At 39.5% G+C, this 18199-nt stretch overlaps 3 protein-coding genes across 4 annotated transcripts in view; 2 read left to right on the forward strand and 1 right to left on the reverse strand.

Moving 5' to 3' along the window:
• The first annotated feature begins 149 nt into the window (after window positions 1-149).
• On the forward strand, window positions 150-4351 carry LOC308106854 (microfibrillar-associated protein 1-like). Its single transcript, XM_080458845.1, has 7 exons — window positions 150-348; window positions 1421-1637; window positions 1739-2065; window positions 2438-2707; window positions 2817-2976; window positions 3164-3253; window positions 3812-4351. The coding sequence occupies exons 1-7, from the start codon at window positions 267-269 to the stop codon at window positions 3989-3991; spliced, it is 1326 nt and encodes a 441-aa protein (XP_080314971.1). The 5' UTR covers window positions 150-266; the 3' UTR covers window positions 3992-4351.
• hypk (huntingtin interacting protein K) lies at window positions 4327-7310 on the reverse strand. The gene is made up of 4 exons (XM_080458846.1): window positions 7126-7310; window positions 6068-6123; window positions 5910-5961; window positions 4327-4594 (listed from the first exon to the last, which is right to left on the reverse strand). The coding sequence occupies exons 1-4, from the start codon at window positions 7285-7287 to the stop codon at window positions 4499-4501; spliced, it is 366 nt and encodes a 121-aa protein (XP_080314972.1). The 5' UTR covers window positions 7288-7310; the 3' UTR covers window positions 4327-4498.
• Window positions 7311-9179: 1869 nt separating this feature from the next.
• Window positions 9180-18199, forward strand: part of serinc4 (serine incorporator 4) — a 29166-nt gene continuing 20146 nt past the window's right edge. Inside the window, exon 1 of one of the 2 annotated variants that reach the window (XM_080490524.1) lies at window positions 9180-9431. In XM_080490524.1, the coding sequence (XP_080346650.1) occupies window positions 9405-9431 (27 nt within the window). In that variant the 5' untranslated portion in view covers window positions 9180-9404. Of the gene's footprint in view, window positions 9432-13461; window positions 14078-18199 lie in introns of those variants that run through there. The other variant, XM_080490523.1, reaches the window with a different exon arrangement.

Raw genomic sequence — 18199 nt, forward strand, 5'->3', positions numbered from 1 at the left:
ACAATCAAAAGTCATGCATGAAGTTGATTTTAGGTTAACTGGTGAATCTAAAGTGCTTTGAAGTGCCAATGTAATGCTTCTTAATATAATATAATATAACTTTTTCGTTTATTAACATTAATTAACGGTCGGGCTTTCCACCTTCCACTTCCGGTCCGTCAACATAGTAACTTCCGGGTTAGCGAACGACGTCGAGCTCGTTTTGTTCAACTGAAAGACCAAAAAACAAACGTTTTTCCAAGATTTTCCTCGACGACCGGGCAATCATGTCTAGTCGCGAAGCCCTGAACATGAAGCTCCCGCCGATCCAGTCCACGGCCGGCGCCGTGCCGGTCCGGAATGAGAAAGGTGAGATTTACAACGGAGTGTTTGCAGGCGGCTAACGACGTGCTAACGTTAGCCGTCCAGCTATCACAGATTAACATGAGATAAATGTTCACATCTTAAAGATCCAGTTGATGTAGAATCAACAGAGATAGCTGATTGGTTTAATGGGGAAAAAATTTGACATAAACATTACATTTAGGTGTCAACATATTTGTGGAGCAATCACATGTAAATAAACCGAAGCCTTTTCCTCCAATGTGTTTTTTAATACTGGTGTCAGTCATCGTCGAATGTCTAAGTCACCAAAGGTGCATTTACGATGTTTATTATTTACCACAGAGTCTTCTATTAAACAGCACAATCATTATAGTTTACTGCTTCAGTGATTGAACAGTTGTTCCAACACTGCATGGACAATTTCTCAAATAGTCTAAATTTGGTGCTGATTTTAACCAATATTATAAGCAAAACATTGATGCGAACTGAAAAGCTACAACAAAACTGGTCACATCTGTTTACTTTATGACTACGGCTTCTCAACAGTCACTACCTCATCCAAGCAGTTAAACAAATTTGAGAACAGGAGCCATGTTTTTGTTGTAACTCAATCTTATTGTTCCAAATAGCTGTAGAATAGCATGAAATCCCTAAATTACCACCAAAAGGAACACTGTAGTGGCTTTATTATGCGTTAACGACAGTTTTTCTAGCATAACAGGACATTTATAACATATTCAGACCATTATCAGGTGTGTAAACTCTGGGTTTTCATGGATGGAAAACTAAATACTTGTATAATGCCAAAATAAAAATCTTATGATTGGACAAAATAATCAGTACATTTTCATTTTACTGACATGTGAAAGCTTATATTCTAAGGCAAAATGCTAGAATAGATATTTGTTAGGGGTTTATTTTCAAGTATTAATAGAGGAGTTAATTGTTAGAGTAGGTCACACTTTTTAAATTACCAGACTCTCTTTACAACAAGATTTTCTAAAGATTTTTTTTCTTTTTTGTTTCAAGATAACTTCTTGAGTCATTCAAAGTCCATCTGCTCCACCTAAACTATTGTTGCCTCTCCATCTCTCAGGTGAACTGTCCATGGAGAAGGTGAAGGTGAAGCGGTATGTTTCGGGTAAACGTCCAGACTATGCGCCAATGGAGTCGTCGGATGAAGAAGATGAGGACTTCCAGTTTGTGAAGAAGGGAAAGGAAATGGAGCAGGAAGTGGAGCTGGAGGAGGAGGATGTTTCAGACCCACGTCTGAAACGTCTGCTCAACCGTGTCTCCGAGGACGTGGAGGAAAGGTGCTGCATCGCTCGTATAAGTTTGATCTGACTCTGCCGTATGGTTGTTTGTGCTGAAATTCTCCTTTGACCACGCCACTCACGTGTTTCTTCGTCATCAGACTTGCCAGACACCGACAGATCGCAGAGCCGGAAGTCGTGGCCGAAAGCAGCGAGGACTCTGATGAGGGAACGTGGCACCCCGAGCGTGAGGAGAGCAGCGAGGACGAAGAGGAGGAGGAGGAGGAGGTGGACGATGAGGAAATTGAGAGAAGGCGAGCGATGATGCGACAGCGGGCCTTGGAAAGGAAGAACGAGGACATGGAGGTCATGGAGGTGGAGGACGAGGGAAAGTCGGGGGAGGAGTCCGAGTCCGAGTCCGAATATGAGGAATACACAGACAGCGAGGATGAAGCTGAGCCGCGACTCAAACCCGTCTTCATCCGCAAGTATGAAGGGCTCTTAACATCAGGTCCTAAATGTTTTGACCACTTATGTGGCTGTTTACTCTCAACTAATTTACTGAATTTGATTGTATTTGACAGCAATTTCTCAGATTCCTTTTCTTAATTTATTTTGATGGGTTAACTGAAATAGTTTTCTTTGCCCTTTATTTATTAATAAGTCTCTACACATTGGCACATACAATGATATGGCTTTATGTATTTGTGTACGCTTCTACACAGTTTCGTACATGTGCACGCACGTTGACCTTTTTGCGTTTTTATAACCTGATTGCAATACTGTTCAGATTACATTCAGGTGAAATGCTTGATTCTGTTTTCGCACTGTGAGTTGTATCGTCTGTGTTCACACCACAGAAAGGACCGGGTCACAGTGGCAGAGCGCGAGGCAGAAGATCAGAGGCAGCGAGAGCTGGAGGCCGAGGCCAAGAAGCAGGTTGAGGAGCGACGGCGCTACACGCTCAAGATAGTGGAGGAGGAGGCGAAGAAAGAGTTTGAGGAGAACCGGCGCACACTAGCCGCTCTTGAAGCCCTCGATACCGACGGAGAGAACGAGGAAGAGGAGTACGAGGCCTGGAAGGTCAGAGAGCTGAAACGCATCAAGAGGGACAGAGAGGCCCGAGAAGTGTGAGTAAACACCCGTAAAACAACTTGCTTAAAAACATATTTGTGTGCTTTGTTTGTTTTGGGGGTTGTTGTTTTTTTGAGGGTGGTAATGAGGTGTCTTCATTCTCAGGTTGGAGAAGGAGAAGTCAGAAATTGACAGATTCCGTAACTTAACGGAAGAGGAGCGGCGGGCGGAGCTGCGCAACAGCGGCAAGCTCATCACCAACAAAGCCAGCAAAGGCAAATATAAGTTCCTGCAGAAGTACTACCACAGAGGAGCTTTCTTCATGGTGAGTGTCAGCAGAGCCCTCAATCTCACTGCGACCTTCACTACCGCATCTCGTTTGAACTTTCGAGTAGAGCTGGGTGACATGGTGAACGACTACGTTGAAACTTTTAAGAAAAAACAGAGTCCATGAATTTGTGTTTTCATGTTTTCACATGTTGAATTTTTAAATAATCTTGTTTGTGTTGCAGAATGAGGAGGAGGACGTGTACAAGAGGGATTTCAGTGCACCGACTCTGGAGGATCACTTCAACAAGACCATCTTGCCCAAAGTCATGCAGGTCAGTGCCTTTTACTCTGTCAGTGGAGCACGGCATACCTTGGGCTGCAAACGTTACAGCTTGCAGTGTCTTAAAGGGGAACAGAATAGAAAAAAACGGGGAACTTGCGCTGGATACCTTTGTGTTGTCATGTCTCTTTTTTTTAAGAATACATTTCTTAAAACCTAGGAAGGGTGACATAATTCACATCTCTATTTATATATATATATATTTTTTTTAAATCTCTTATTTTTAGAGTCTTGTTTGCAGTGTCGCATTAAACTTTATTCCTATCACACTTTTAAAACAACCACAGCTGAGACAAAAGAGCTGTACATAAATAGACATAAACACTTATCAATTCGATTTCAACATTTATCTCCAGGATAAAAAGAGCTCGTTTGTGTAAACTACAGATTTACGAAAAAAATCTCATTCTGTTCCTGATGGACTGTCTCTCAATGTTTCAGTTCATTTAAGAAAAAGGTATTCACAGCATAATGGAAACATATTTCATTGTTGGGTTGAAATCCATTAAACTTTCTGACTCCATTGTCTGGGTTCATTTTCCTCCACAAGGTCAAAAACTTTGGCCGCTCTGGACGCACCAAGTACACCCACCTGGTGGACCAGGATACCACGTCGTTCGACTCTGCCTGGGCCCAGGAGACCGCCCAGAACAGCAAGTTCTTCAAGCAAAAGGCAGCGGGCGTGAGGGACGTGTTTGACCGGCCCACCGTGAAGAAGAGGAAGACTTAGGAGGCGTGTGAAGGACGCGAGCAGCAGCTTTACAGACTGATCAGAGACAGACTGCAGCCTGCTCACTCAGTTTTTGGACTTAGTTGCAGAAGGAAAGCAGTAAAAGGATCATGCTGCACCATGAAGCTGGTTAGGTGGGATTTTCTTCTGTCCTCTAAAGTCACAAACCTGTAAATTACTGCCACACACACATATTCAATTTAAATGTGGCGTAGTTTTGTAAATATTCAGCTGGTTCCATGTAGATTCACTCTTTGACCTTCTGAGTGACTTTTTCACCCTTAATTTTTGTTAAAATACTCCAGTTGTACTGTGATGTGTGCGAATAAAAGCCGTATTTTTAAAAACCAACACAAAAAGCTTTGAGCGAACTGTCAGCCTTTATTTAAAAAAAAAAAAAAAAGTATAATCACAGTTCAACCACCGAGCCTCGTTGATTTTTGAGGAGTCTTGGTCAAACACAAAAAGGAGAAAGTGAAGCAGTCCAGAGTGAAAAATGCTGTTTGTTCAGTTGGTCAGAGTCACCAGAGCTTCCACCACGTTGCCCATGTGTTCCCGCAGACTGCGCTCGGCCACGGCTCGCGAGATCTCCATCTCCGACATCTGCACAGCAACAGCACAAACCACTTCCATCAGGACAATAAATGGCTGATTTGAACTATTATGATGCAGAAAGTGGTCAAGACGAGATGAATGCAGGCCTCCTGAAATTACACCGTTGTGCTTTGCCGTATAAGATATCCCTTTATTCATCTCACATGTGGAGAAATTTGCAGTGGTACAACAGGATAGTAAAGAGAAAGCACACATAGCAGAAACTAAAAAAAAGCAGATAAAATACAATATAATAAAAAGATATGCACACAGTGCCTATAAGTGTGGACATGTACGGAATATGGGGGTGGATGTATTGCACATAGTAAGTACGTTTTTATAGATTATTAGTTATTGCACCACTTATTGCACTGTTGGAGTGGAGTGATATTGTCTGGTTGTGGTGTGCAGTGTCTACTGGGAGCAGGCTATAATTGAAGGTATAATATAATATAAGGTATAATTGAATCCAAAGAAAATGTTTGAGTTTTATCGGTCAAAGTTAACCAAGAATTATTAGGTCACTTGGTTGATGTGAACGTTCAGAGTTACTGCTGGATTTAACACCAGCATCTGGACTGTGGACCAGAGTATCTGGATAAAATACACAACATGCAAACTCCACAAAGACAGACCACTGTTTTACAATGATCTTATATTAATTGGCATTAAATCCAAGAACAGGGTGCTTGTTGATCAAATTACATTTGGGAAGGTAGATGCAAATAATTTCCCCAGATTTTATACTTCCAGGGAAATTGTAAAAAAACCATTTTATTTCATCACTCATTGTCAAATGTTTTGTAATTTCTCCTGCACTTGAGAAATTACAAGCCTCATTTTTTTTGGTGGTTATTTCCACTGTGAAGCATCTTGGCAGATTTTGTTTTAAGGATGTTGCACCCGGTGGATGGATTTGGTCCTGCTGGAGGTGAGCCGGCCTCAGAAAGTCTGCTAATACTAATACAACAACATGCCTGCTTCCGGACTAGAAGGGTGTAGGTGGGGCTTAGAACTGGTGCAGAATTAGTAAATGTGGAGTGCAGAACAAATTGTCCCACATTTGCAATTCTGTAATGTGAAGTGAAAAGAAAGGGGATTCGAAGCGAATGTGCTTTATTACCGTTTGGCCCAGATTGAGTCACAACAGCAATTCACCAAAAGACTTAAGAACTGCAGAAATTCAAATTTTCATTTAATGGGGTCTTTAACTTGCTTGAATCTTACAAGCAGTTTGAGACAAGCTATGTTACAGTCCCTACCACCAGGATATGAAATGTTCTAGTGGCCACATAGTTTGATATAAACCACAAAACAAACTTACAATGAGTTCTACATCCTCCTTCTTGATGGTGACTTTGGCCAACTCCTTTTCTCTGAAAAGAGAAAAAGAGACTTGGTATCTGGAAGACACTGAACGTAAAACACGATAAAAGGCCTTTAGAGGCTCGCAGAGCGTTTGAGGATCGGAGTTGATCTCACCTCTCCTGCTTGGCTTTCTGTTCTCGTGACCTTCTGTCTCCAATCACTGACATCGCCTGAAAAACACACGATTCAGTTCATAGGAACTAAAACAATCTCCTCTCTCCCCGTTTCCCGGCATCAGTGCAGGAAATACCTGCGTTCACACGGCAACGTGAAAACCACTGTTTCTATTATAAACTCATTTTAAACATTCATGGGTCTTTCAATGCCGAAGAGTCCATACTTGTAATCTTTTCAAGTTGATGCTTTGATAAATCATCAAGTGTGAAGCACATAGATTCATTTTATATACACAATATTGAATATATAATAGGTTATTGCTAGAATTTTCTATTATGGTGCTTCAGAATTAATTTTTGAGGTCATTTGTCCATCTTCTGTACCTCAGTATACCAGAGTTGGTTTGGAGGTGGATAGTTTGAACAGAACCTGCTTCATTTGTTTAATGAACAACCTGCAGTTGAAGGCGTTTACACTGTCATAATTTGGATCACAGAAACCTGGCAATCAGAGCAGATTCACTAAGAGTTATCCTCAGACCTCAGCTCATCTTTAAATGTGTTTCTACTCCAAAAGGCCAGGAACTAACAAATGCGTGACGATCAAGCTCTGATGAGGAATTTCGTACTTATTACGATCCAGTGTTCTGAAGCATTGACACATCTGAGATTTATGACACCGTCAGTAATAATATAAATAATTCGATATAACGCTTAAAAAGGTATAAAGGTATTTTAGACACATCCAGGCAGACATTCCTGGATGTAGAAATCATATGATCCAGTGTTCCCGGACTAACTGCTGTCAGTTTGTTGGTTTTAAAGTCTTTTACTGGTACGAAAAGCACGATTACCCAAACAATCAAGCTACAAACGTTACAGAAACTATGTTATACTCAAGCACCTTGAATAAAGTCTTTATTTTAGATCAAAGAGAAAGGTGGGTGATGTTTGGAGAGAATATTTTTCCTGGTTTGGTGAGGAGTTAGAGCTCGGACCGTGAAGGCAGCAGCCGAATAGCGGCCGCATGTTCCGGGCACACCTTCCAAATCTCACCGTTTCCAGATCGGAGCTGGAGATTTCCTTCTCCTCCGCGTAGTCCGTGACCCGCTCCAAGTCCGCGGCTCCGCTATCATGTTTGCGAGGCTTCTCTGCCGGTTTCCCCGTGCAGTTCTCCTCCGCTTCCAGGTCGAGATCGACGTCTCCCTCAGCCGCCATGTTTGCTCCAGTAAAGCCGGAACGAAGAGAAAGGTTCCGCTTCCCACCGGACTGCTCAGGACGTACAACCGGAACCAGACAATGCTGAGGCTCTATTTTTATTTAAAATTTTTTTATTTTTTTGACAGTAAATAATTCATTAACGCTTTTGGGGAAGGCATAACTGGTTGTTTGGCAAATTTCAAAATCTTTCTGACCTAAATAAATGACTTTATTTTTTAAGATGATGTTGATGGTGATGATGATGATGATGATGCTGCTGCTGCTGCTGCTGCTGCTGCTGCTGCTGCTGCTGCTGCTGCTGCTGCTGATGATTAATACATGGTAAAATGCATTCATTTTTATTCATGGAAAATTCTGTATACACAAAGATAGATTTTTTTAAAAAAAATCCAAATTTTCACTTTTTTCATACGGAACGATGTCACTATTTTCCATCTTTGAAATGTATGGACAAAATGAATGCTGTAAAACTTTTAGTGTTTTTCCACTGTAGTGGAGGACTTTAGCATTCTTATTCTATATAGATATTATCTTGTATTTTGTGACACTTGTATATAGCCTAACAGAGCATTGAAAACAATGTTACAGTTCCATGGATTTCTTAAATTTAATCATGTTCAATTAATCAAAAAAAAAAAATCCAGCTGAATCAGACTCAGGTCAAATCAAAAAAAAGAAAAATCGTGATAGTGTGTTGTAGTTAGGGGACGATAAAGACAGAAAAGGAGAAACCCTGAAAGTATAGGGTACTTTGTGGCTCAGTTTATTCAATGAAAAACTCAGATGTTTATCCCAAATATAAAACTTGTCTAATAAAGCTATGTTGTTTTTGTAAGCTCTGACGTTTTATTCTCATAAGACATTGATTTGTTAATATCAGATTTGAGGTTTTTCTCAGTCTGCAGCTTTATGGTGTTTTTGTTGATGTTGCTGGTTGAGGTCTAGGATGCATAAACACTAACAATGACTGTTTCAAATTATTCTCAAAGGCATGCAGGAAAAGTGTACAGCTACTCAAGATTACGAAAACGTTCACTCATTACAGACTATTGGAAACACTCGACATAAAACACTTGCAACAACACTTGCAACAACTAAAAAAACTCAAAAGACCCCTTGCAGAAAAAAAGAAAAAAACCAACAACAAAAGATTTAAAAATCGAAAAACAAAACAAAACCGCCAGAACGCTTTTAAGCTTAAACTGTAAAAGCAATCGAGCCATTATAGAAAAAACAGAAAATGTTGCACTTGTGATTTTACATTTTCAAATTTGTGGGGTTTTCAGACAGTGGACTAAAGCCAGCTCTGACATATTTATAAGACAAGCGAGGTCATCACCTCCCTGATTGATTATTTGATGAACTCAGTAGATAATTGAGCTCTACATCTTAAACAAAAAAAAAAAAAACAGAACTATTCCCGTGGGCTCACCACCTGCAGGAAGGTTCTTAATCGGTGCAATGTGATCTGGGTGACAGTGCTCAGACTGCCACCCCCGCGACTTAGAAACAGATAAGTGGGAGAAAATGGATGGATGGATGGAAAAACAGAACTACAAGCTTACATATTACATCAAGTACATTTTCAAATCCTGATGTAAATCGAGGTATTTCCTGAAGTAGAATGAAATACTTCATAGGGACATTCCCAGAAGAAAAGGATGTTACAGTAACGTGTTTAAATTATTCTAAAATTGTTCTTACAGGGAAATATTTGGATTATGTGCTCTTTTTCCTCTCCAGATTACTGATTCCTTCTGCTCCCTCTTGTTCTATTCCTGTTGACAGTAATATAAGAGGTTTACCTGTAATTCAACCACGGTAGCAGATTTCCTGTGACTTGAAACTTTTCCATCCCTTCCTTGCTCTTGAGCTCCATCGATCCACCCACTGTAATCAGATTAAAGAGAAAGAGAAACCTACTTTCAGCCCTGAGCAGAGCAGAAAACACCAACCGTGCTCGGGACATGTGTTTGACCGCGATCGACCAGAGGAGGAATGTATTTAGGGCCGAAAAGAAGTCACTGTCGCTGCAGCAACCCCTTCATCCTGATCTACGACTGACATCCGTCTGACTGTTTGGGCCGCTTGTTGGTTGACAGTTTAGGGACGGCATGTCAAGACGCTGGTTTCGGGCTCAGGTGAGGTCGTGCAGCCTACAAGCACACATTTTCGACGCCGGGGTGATTAAAGTTTGACAATTTCCTGCGGGTTTTTGTCGGAAACAACAACAAACATTTTGGAGGGTGTGTTTAGTTTTTATCTTTTCTTCAGAAAATGAATGAAGCGTGAAGCTCAATCTATTGACTCATTAGGTCTAACTCAAGAGTTAGTTAAATGATGATGCTCTATAATCTGGATTATAGCACTCCAGATAGCACTCCTCCGCAAACAGTTCAGTGAGCAGGACGGAGAGAGACGGCAGTTCTGCAACAGTTTCCATGTACGACCAAAGTAACAAACTCAACTCAACTTCAATAACTTTTTACTTTTAACTTTTAACACTTATATAATGTTAACCATGTAACTATTGACAGTGGCCTTATAGTGACACGTTCACTCCAGCACTGGATGTCTAATGTACTGTAAGAAAAGAATTCTATGGAGCTGTATTTTTAGGAGAAAAGAAACCTACTAGGTTTACAATATTAATTGTGATAACAAGATTTTCTTGAGGTACTATGTGTATATGAGAGTCATTCCAGTGGTTTCAACAATTCTATAAGTAAGGTAAATACAAAATGAATAACTCATATCCGGGTTCACAAATTAAGACACATAAACCGTTATACACGAGTGGTGTTGTAAGTTAGTACATTTTTAGCTTCACAGATGCAAAAAAAAAAAAAAAGAAGTAAGGGCAGGAAAACAGTGAATACAATCCAAGAGTGAAAAAAACAAACAAAAAACATATGGCTAACTTGTACAAAGAGTGGTTACTAAAAGGAACAAATAAAAGACAAATAAAGAATATAAATGATGAAGGCGAAACTGGCACTAGAAGCCTGAACATACTAAATTTAAAGCACAAAAATAAAACTAATAATAAATAAACATAAATTGGTCATGAAGAGGAAAATCCAGTTTTGTGATATTTTTAATCTGCCTTCAATGTAATTTCCCAGAAAACGAGTACCTGTGCATTCAAGTGGAGTCACGGTTATGAATGGGCACATTGTGCTACTGTAGGCGGAGCGTTGCCAATTATTTCAGCTATGAGTGAATCCTCATCTTCTTATTTGCCGACACCTAACGTACCGTAAAAAAACAAACAAAAAAATAAAAATGGCTGGTGAAAAACCGTTAAGTTTTATCCTAAAAGATTAATGAATGCATAATCTTTTTTTTTTTTTTTCGTTTTTGTTTTTATAGTAAACAAGGCTTGGATCGCAGCCAGCCGTTATTGCACAAGCCTATTGAAACCATAGATTGAGCGCTTTCACTCAAGCGACCATTTGCATCCGCTAATTTGCTTTTGTTTGTTCCCTTTGGCACTTCCTCTTCTCCCACAAGGCAGCAGTAATTATCTGAGAGTGAAAGGGGCCCCCAGGAATGCCGGTCCGCCGCTGACTGGACCCGCTCAGAGCAACACGTGTTTAGTCAGGGACCAAAAGGCTTGTAGGAGGAGAGGAACCCACAGTGGAATTAAACAGATTACATGATACAACTGTTGTTTTTAACCTTGTTGAGGCATTTATCCAGGGGCTGGTATCCAGGTGAAAATCACATTTCTAAAAAAATTAATTAATAATAATAGTAATAATAATGAAAATGTGAAATTCTTATTAGTTTTGTTCACTTTGCATCATTACTGTTCACCTTGTGGTTTTGGCTGTCTTTTTGATATACTGACCTGCTTTTATTGTCATTTCATATTTATTTGAGGTATTTTTGGTGTATTAGATCAGTCATTGAGGGGATTTTGAATCTATTTGCGGTAGCTTGTTCCTCATTTGATGATTGTCCCATGATTTAAGAGCAATTCCTTTCAATTGACGATGCGTTTGCCTATTTGTGGTATTTCTATGATCCTTTATGCTCTTTATTCTCATTCTATCAAATAGTCATTTCCTTGGTGACTTATGCTGGTCATCTCTCTCTTTTTGGATATCTTTTGCACATGAGTTTGATCTTTCAGCATTCCATTGTTGTCTGAACTTATTTTTTTTTTCTTTCCAAGAATATAAGATGCTTTTTAGTTTCTCTTTCTGGATCATATAACAGACGTTTACCGGAGGATGGCTCGTCGGCTCTTAGTGGATTGTTCAGTAATCCATACACTGCCGAAGACTCGGTTGATCAGAATCATAATGTGACAGTGGGCTTTTAGCCGTGGCTTGATCATTCCTGTTTGTAGCCGCTTGTCCGATGCCACCAGTCTCAGGCGGTTAATCCTACAACTGTCTATTTGCTCGAAGGTTCTTGAAGTCTTCATTCACTGGGTTTGTACAGCAAAGCCTCTTACCTGAGCGTAAACTAGGCTCACCTCGGATGGCGCCGTTTATTTAACCTCTTGTTTGTTACATAGTTCCAGGAAAGTAAAACGTGTAAACACTGCAGATCTGTAGAATTATGACGTGTCTTTGTCCGACTGATTTTACCCACTAACGTTTGAAAACATTCAAACCTGCAAACAGCTTAATTGATGCAGTTCAACTTGACAGCCACCAACAGGACACTCCTTCATATTTATTTACAATCAACTGGAGATGCACGACAACTCAGAGTTAATGTTTTGAATGTAATTGTATTGTAAGCACAATCGTAGCCTCATAAAATCTTTAGGAAATAAAAATGATTATGAAGGGAAATCAGTTGAATAACATGCATGACCTCCCTATTTTAAATTCCACAGGCTTACAGGACACTGGGCCTAATTTTATCAGACACAAACAACCCTCACTAGGTCTTTATGTAGGTTAATGTGTGAGATTCCAGCACAGAGGGAAATCGCTGCAGTTTGATTGGACTTGCAGGGGCCAATCTGTGGCCTCAGAGGGAGCAACAGGCTGCAGCTGCAAATGTTCTGTCTGGGCTAGTGAAGGTCATCCCGACTGAGAGGAGAGAGAGGAAGGCTGGAACAACGACGGGATTATCCCAGCGCTCCGCCCCACACACTAACCCAAATCTAATCTGACTCTCTCCTCTTGCACTCAGCTTTTTTTTTCTTTCTTTTTTTTATTTTATTTAACCAGCCACCAGGGACACAGTTGCACTTTACTGCTGCTGCATGACACAAAGGAACATCAGGCTGATTCTGCAGGCCTGTGGCTGACAGGTTAAAGATGTTTAGCGTATATATAGTTGATTGTGGTGAACTGTGGAACAATTGTGATCAGAAATAATCGGTTACACAGACAAATATTGACAGAAAGAAACAGTTTGCATGATTTTCCAGAAATATATTATAGCATATATAACAATTTAATGGGTTTTCCATTACATTTATAGAATATCTAAAACTAAACAGTTCATTTTATAACATTAAAATAATTCCTTTTTGAAAAAAATTCCCAGTGAAAGTTTTCCCAAATTGTTTTTTTCCCCATGTTTATCTATAGGCATTTACACAGAAGGTTGTGTGAATACAAACAAATAACCCGTTATTGAAGTGCGTTGTGCAAAAAAAAAAAAAAAGAAAGAAATTTCAACCCCAAACAACCTGACAAGTTGAGTAAAAAGTCCACCAATAGCAGAAATCTATGATTATCCTAATGTGTAATAAAAGTACAATATATTTGTAAACTCTGGTCCTCCACCACAAAGTCTCGTCCATGCAAAAAATAAATAAATAAATAAAAAAAATCCATTGGCCTGTTTGTTAATATAAAGCTGTGAGTACTTTACTAATGCACTCTGCCTCGAGCCGTTGTTGATTCCATCACATGCCACCATGTTTCGGTGTTTCTGGGTCGTAACACAATCATAACTTATTGGGATTATGGATGTGGCCTCTTTCTGAGCGTGCCATATTCACACTCAGACTTGGACTGGACGCGGCAGAAGTGCTGCGAGGTGTCAAACGGCAGCATCCACAAATCGTACGGGGGGGTGGGGGGGGTGGGGTGGGGGTTGGGGGGTTGGGGTGGGGTGGGTGGTGTTAATTGTTTAATTTTATAAACCTGGATTAAACACAAGTATTACCCCATCTCACTGTGTCTGCGTGGTACTGGGGGAAAGGACTGGAGGGACAGATGGGACTGACACATGGTCCCTGTCGACCTCCTCCCCCTCCGCCTCCTCCTCCTCCTCCTCCTCCCTTCACAGACTCTCTGCCTAATCTGACCGGGTAGGACAGGGGGAGGGATGGGGGAGGACACCGGGCATTCGCCACCAACTCTCCCTCTTTTCTGGCAGCACCCAGCACAGCCGCAGAGCCAAAGCAGGCAGGATATGGGCAAAAAAACAAGTTATTCCCCTGAGAGGCTGGACGGAGAGCAGCTGAACCGGTGCTCATGCTGAGGGTCTCGGCTGCAGGGAGCCAAGGCGGACTAGATGTACTGCTAATCCAGTATAAGGAACGCGTGGGATTGACCTGCCGGACTTTTGCGGTGTTACTCTCCTCTACTGTCACGGGCGCGGTGCGAGTCGAGTTCTGGCCTCTCCGAGGATGTGAGGATGCCATCTTTGCGGGCACTTTGAGGGAAGCAGTTTGAGGTGGACGTTCATGGCCAAATGTAGAGCAGTGGTGATCGATGAGAAGCAGCTCAGTGGCGCAATGTCGGCCACTCAGGGGATGAACCGCAGCGGCGTCTACAACTACTTCCTCAACATGGTGGCCTATCAGGTGAGAGCTGAGGAGCAGCAGCAAGGGAGGCAAGCGACTGCAGCTGGAGTCCGCTCAAATGTTCACCTTAATGAGAGTACCTGTTGAGGTGATGAATTTATCTAAAAAGACAAGTGGGGATATAATTCATAAGATGAATGGTCTGGATGAAAAAAATGATAGTTTTGGGAGTACCTCCTGATTAGTATTTCACTGGTGTATATAGCAATATAGCAAATATAGAAAGTGATGGCAGATTGGATGATAAAATGACCAATTCTTGGCAACACATCAGTTATAATAATTTAATTCAATCCAGAAACAGGGTTTTTAATATTGAATGTATATTTGACATGTTGATTTCAGTTGATGACGGGTTTATGGTTTTCTTCTGCAAGGCTCCATGATAAGGTCGGGTTTAATTTTGTTGTATCTTGTTTTTATTAACATCCTTTTAATATCATCTGTGACTTCAATCAGAATATGTTCTGAAAACTACTATAGATTAAATCCCGAATCAAACTCTAATTCTTTGTTATTGTTATTAAAAAAACAAAACTAGACCATCTTATTTAGATTTTATGAAAAATTTTCAGGTGAATTGTTGATTTTGCCCCTTCTTGAAACTAAAACACTTGCATTAGTCTTGACAAGAATGACAAAATATTTCTGTTTTCTCAGGTCGTCAAAATTACAGTATTATAATATTTTATTTTCGCTTATCACCACCGAATCAAAATATGTCATAATACTAATACTTTTAAAAGGTTATATTGTTTCATATTGGTATTATATTTTGGACACTTACGTCACAGAAAAAGTTAAAGCAAAGCATCACTTAAATATTCAATTCAAAGTGTGAGAATTGAATTTGATTTGTGCATCCATCTCTTACACAGTGACATTTACATCAGGGGGGTCAAAGTCATGTTAGTTTTAAGGGCATATGGAGCCACATATGATGTCATGCCAACATAAATAACTTTTTTTAGTGCTGGAAATGTTGCATTTAGTGGACCTTTTAACAAAACCTATGCTGAACAAGCTAACATTTCTTTAAAACACATGCAGTGTAAAATCCTCCCCCTGACAGTGCTTCATTTCTGGCTTGTGCTGGGAAAAGACTTACATCTCAGGTTCCTGCGGCCTCCATGATTCTGCCAGTCGCTGGTCATCCGGAGGATTTGCTGCAGCAGCTTGTTCTTCAGTTCTGGGTGGCAGTGTTCTGCTGCTTCTCACTGAAACTGTTTGACAAATAGTGCACAAATACAGAAAGGCAGGTCACTTTATTGAAAAGGTTTCAGTTAAGTTTCCTTAATTGTTACACTCTGCAAGGTAATCCTCCCGGCCATATTGGAGAACCTCTTGTAAATATTGACATCTGGGGGATTCATCTGACAAGGCCACCACCATTTTTCAGATTTGACTGTCACTCATACACTTAGACATGAAATCTAAGCAAATTATTCACAGGTAAGATAAATCAATTTGAAAACTATGAAAACATTTTAAGTTGTTGTTAAAATAGGACTTATTTACATTTCTAGAGTCACTGTTGTAGGTTCCCTCCCACCTGATTTTACAGAGATGATCTAAATATACAATTAGACTCAACTGAATAGATAGATAGACAGACAGACAGACAGACAGACAGACAGACAGACAGACAGACAGACAGACAGACAGACAGACAGACAGACAGACAGACAGACAGATAGACAGATAGATAGATAGATAGATAGATAGATAGATAGATAGATAGATAGATAGATAGATAGATAGATAGATAGATAGATAGACACCACGTTTAGTTTTTTGTTTAGCATTTTTAGTTAATAAGCAATAATAGTGGTGGATATATGTACATTATCTAAGAACTTTTCCATCACTGGGAGAGACCGTTTTTTGTTTGTTTGTTTTTTTCAGAAAACGTTACCAAAATACAGTGAAACATTGAATGTCCTTTGAGACTATTTTTTGGGTCGCGGAGGAAAACAACAGTGTTTAAAGTAGGGCAACATGTGACAATTGTTATTTCGTCTTTTCACAGTCGGACAAAACTTTCCATAATATTGGTTTGTGTCTGATAAATAAGACATAATTAAGTCAGATTGGAAGATTTATTAAGTTAAAGAGAAAGTAGCAAACCTGACAAGAAGGCAGATTGTTGTGTCTTGCTCCTGATGTTTGGTTGTTCCTTCAATTTTTTAATTCCTGACAATTAATCCGATAATGATGAGTTTGACGCTCAAAACAACAACAACCAAAAAAATAAAACAGGATAAATGTTCACCTCACCGTGCAACCATTATGTAATTACCAATTGTGGCCACAGATGCACTGTTATGCAAAAGGTACTAATAAAAACGTGTTCTGAGCACCTGTGTGCAGGAATCAGTAGTAATAAATGCAGTAAACAATACAGAGAAAATTGCAAAATCCTTTAACAATCCCATTTTCTCAGCGAACGGATTATTGTTCAAGACCACCAGGATCCTTTAGGTTCATCCTGTCAATCATGTTACCTATTGCATTTGATTGGCTGAATATAACATCATTCATTATTATATCCCGCCTCTTCAATGCTGTGAATAAGTGTTGTGGAAAAAAAAAAAGAAAATAAAAAGGGGTGAGGCAGACAAACAGAAACAAATTGTTTCGAGCATATTGCAATTCAGTCTACTAAAACACAAAGAAAAGTGATGTACTGTTGTCTTATATACCCACAAAAACACATCTGGAATGAGTGTAAAGAGGAGGTCAGAATAATTCAGTAGAATTATTACTGCAGTGAGGAACCATGTATCCCTTATTATTGCTTGAATCTTCTCATGTGATATGAAAGGTGCTGAAGTGTGAATTGCTCACATTTCACATTATTGAAAATATTATTGTTATGACACAAAGAAACATGTCATTTGTTCCTAAAGTTCACTTAAAAGCAATGAATCAGTGAATCCATCTTTTTCCCGCCAAATGCCTTTCATTGAGATTTAAGCAAGGCATAATGACATCCCACAAAGCATTGCCTTACGGTTTGAAATATACAACACAGTGAGTGTACTCACGGGCAAAGCATTGTTGAAAAGAATCTGGATTATTGCACTTTCTTTATGAGGATAAACACATGAAGAAGACCAATGTCTGATGTAATGCAGTCCTTTTACTTCTAATTCAAAGTATCCTAATATTAGAAAAGATGTGACGCATATCTGGTGTCCAGCTTTTACAAAACTACACAAATAGAAAAATGTGTGTATGTAAACTATTGTGCTCTCTTTATTAAGCCATGTAATCATCCATATACTGTATCAATACCCCCTAGAATTGGAGGTGGACTATTATTGAATTGGTTTCCGTTTGGGGTTGCAGGCTGTTCTCTCTGGAATTTGCATGTTCTTCCAGTAAATTGGGTTTTTTCTTGCTACTCCAAAAATATGTGTTTGAGGTTGAGTGGTGGCTCTTAATTGCCCGTGTGTGTGGAAAGTGTTTCTGCCCTATGAGGAGGTGGAGATGGGTCCAGAATGCACCTTGCTTTCACAACACTTGGTTGATTAAGAAGGGAAAAAAGCTGGATGGATAAAGCCATACTATATGTGTCATCTTTAAAGAAAGTATATGTGCTCAAAAAAGTTCAATTTACAGTTTTCGTTTTAACTGACAAGAATCACAGGTTTATTAACATTTTTGTTCACTGATTTAATTGTAACATGATACAAAATATATGGAAAATTATGCATGTCACATAAAGCACCTAAATTAAAAAAAAAGTAAGAAGTAGCATAATTTCTTTAAATATGTTTTAAAATCGTGTAAAAACACAATAAAAGTGTTAAAATAGTATTGTCTTGAAAGCTGCCATTACATGCACTTATTTATGCAGTTCAAACATGTGCTTGCTCATAACATTTCAAGACCTATAGAAGCCCATATACTGTAAATTTGATATATATTTTAGGATCCAGCTTTTTCCCACAGAATAACTACTTGTCCTGCGTTTTATTTAAGTGTATCTTGTATGGTCTAATATCTCAAAAAGGGCTGATGATTTACTAGAATAAATACACTTTTAAAACCTAATCTGAGCTGGAGGATTCCCCTGCAGGCTTTCATACAGGACATGGTGAAAGTAAATTTGGATCA

Source organism: Lipophrys pholis (genome assembly GCF_963383615.2).
Source record: "Lipophrys pholis genome assembly, chromosome: 2".
Lineage (NCBI taxonomy): Eukaryota > Metazoa > Chordata > Actinopteri > Blenniiformes > Blenniidae > Lipophrys > Lipophrys pholis.

Coding starts and splice junctions, on each gene's coding strand:
- hypk (XM_080458846.1), bottom strand. CDS start 7,287: ATGGCGGCTGAGGGAGACGTCGATCTCGACCTGGAAGCGGAGGAGAAC. Junction 6,124..7,125: donor CCAGCTCCGATCTGGAAACG/GTGAGATTTGGA, acceptor TGTGTTTTTCAG/GCGATGTCAGTGATTGGAGA. Junction 5,962..6,067: donor CAGAAAGCCAAGCAGGAGAG/GTGAGATCAACT, acceptor TTCTCTTTTCAG/AGAAAAGGAGTTGGCCAAAG.
- LOC308106854 (XM_080458845.1), top strand. CDS start 267: ATGTCTAGTCGCGAAGCCCTGAACATGAAGCTCCCGCCGATCCAGTCC. Junction 2,708..2,816: donor GACAGAGAGGCCCGAGAAGT/GTGAGTAAACAC, acceptor CTTCATTCTCAG/GTTGGAGAAGGAGAAGTCAG. Junction 3,254..3,811: donor TCTTGCCCAAAGTCATGCAG/GTCAGTGCCTTT, acceptor TTCCTCCACAAG/GTCAAAAACTTTGGCCGCTC.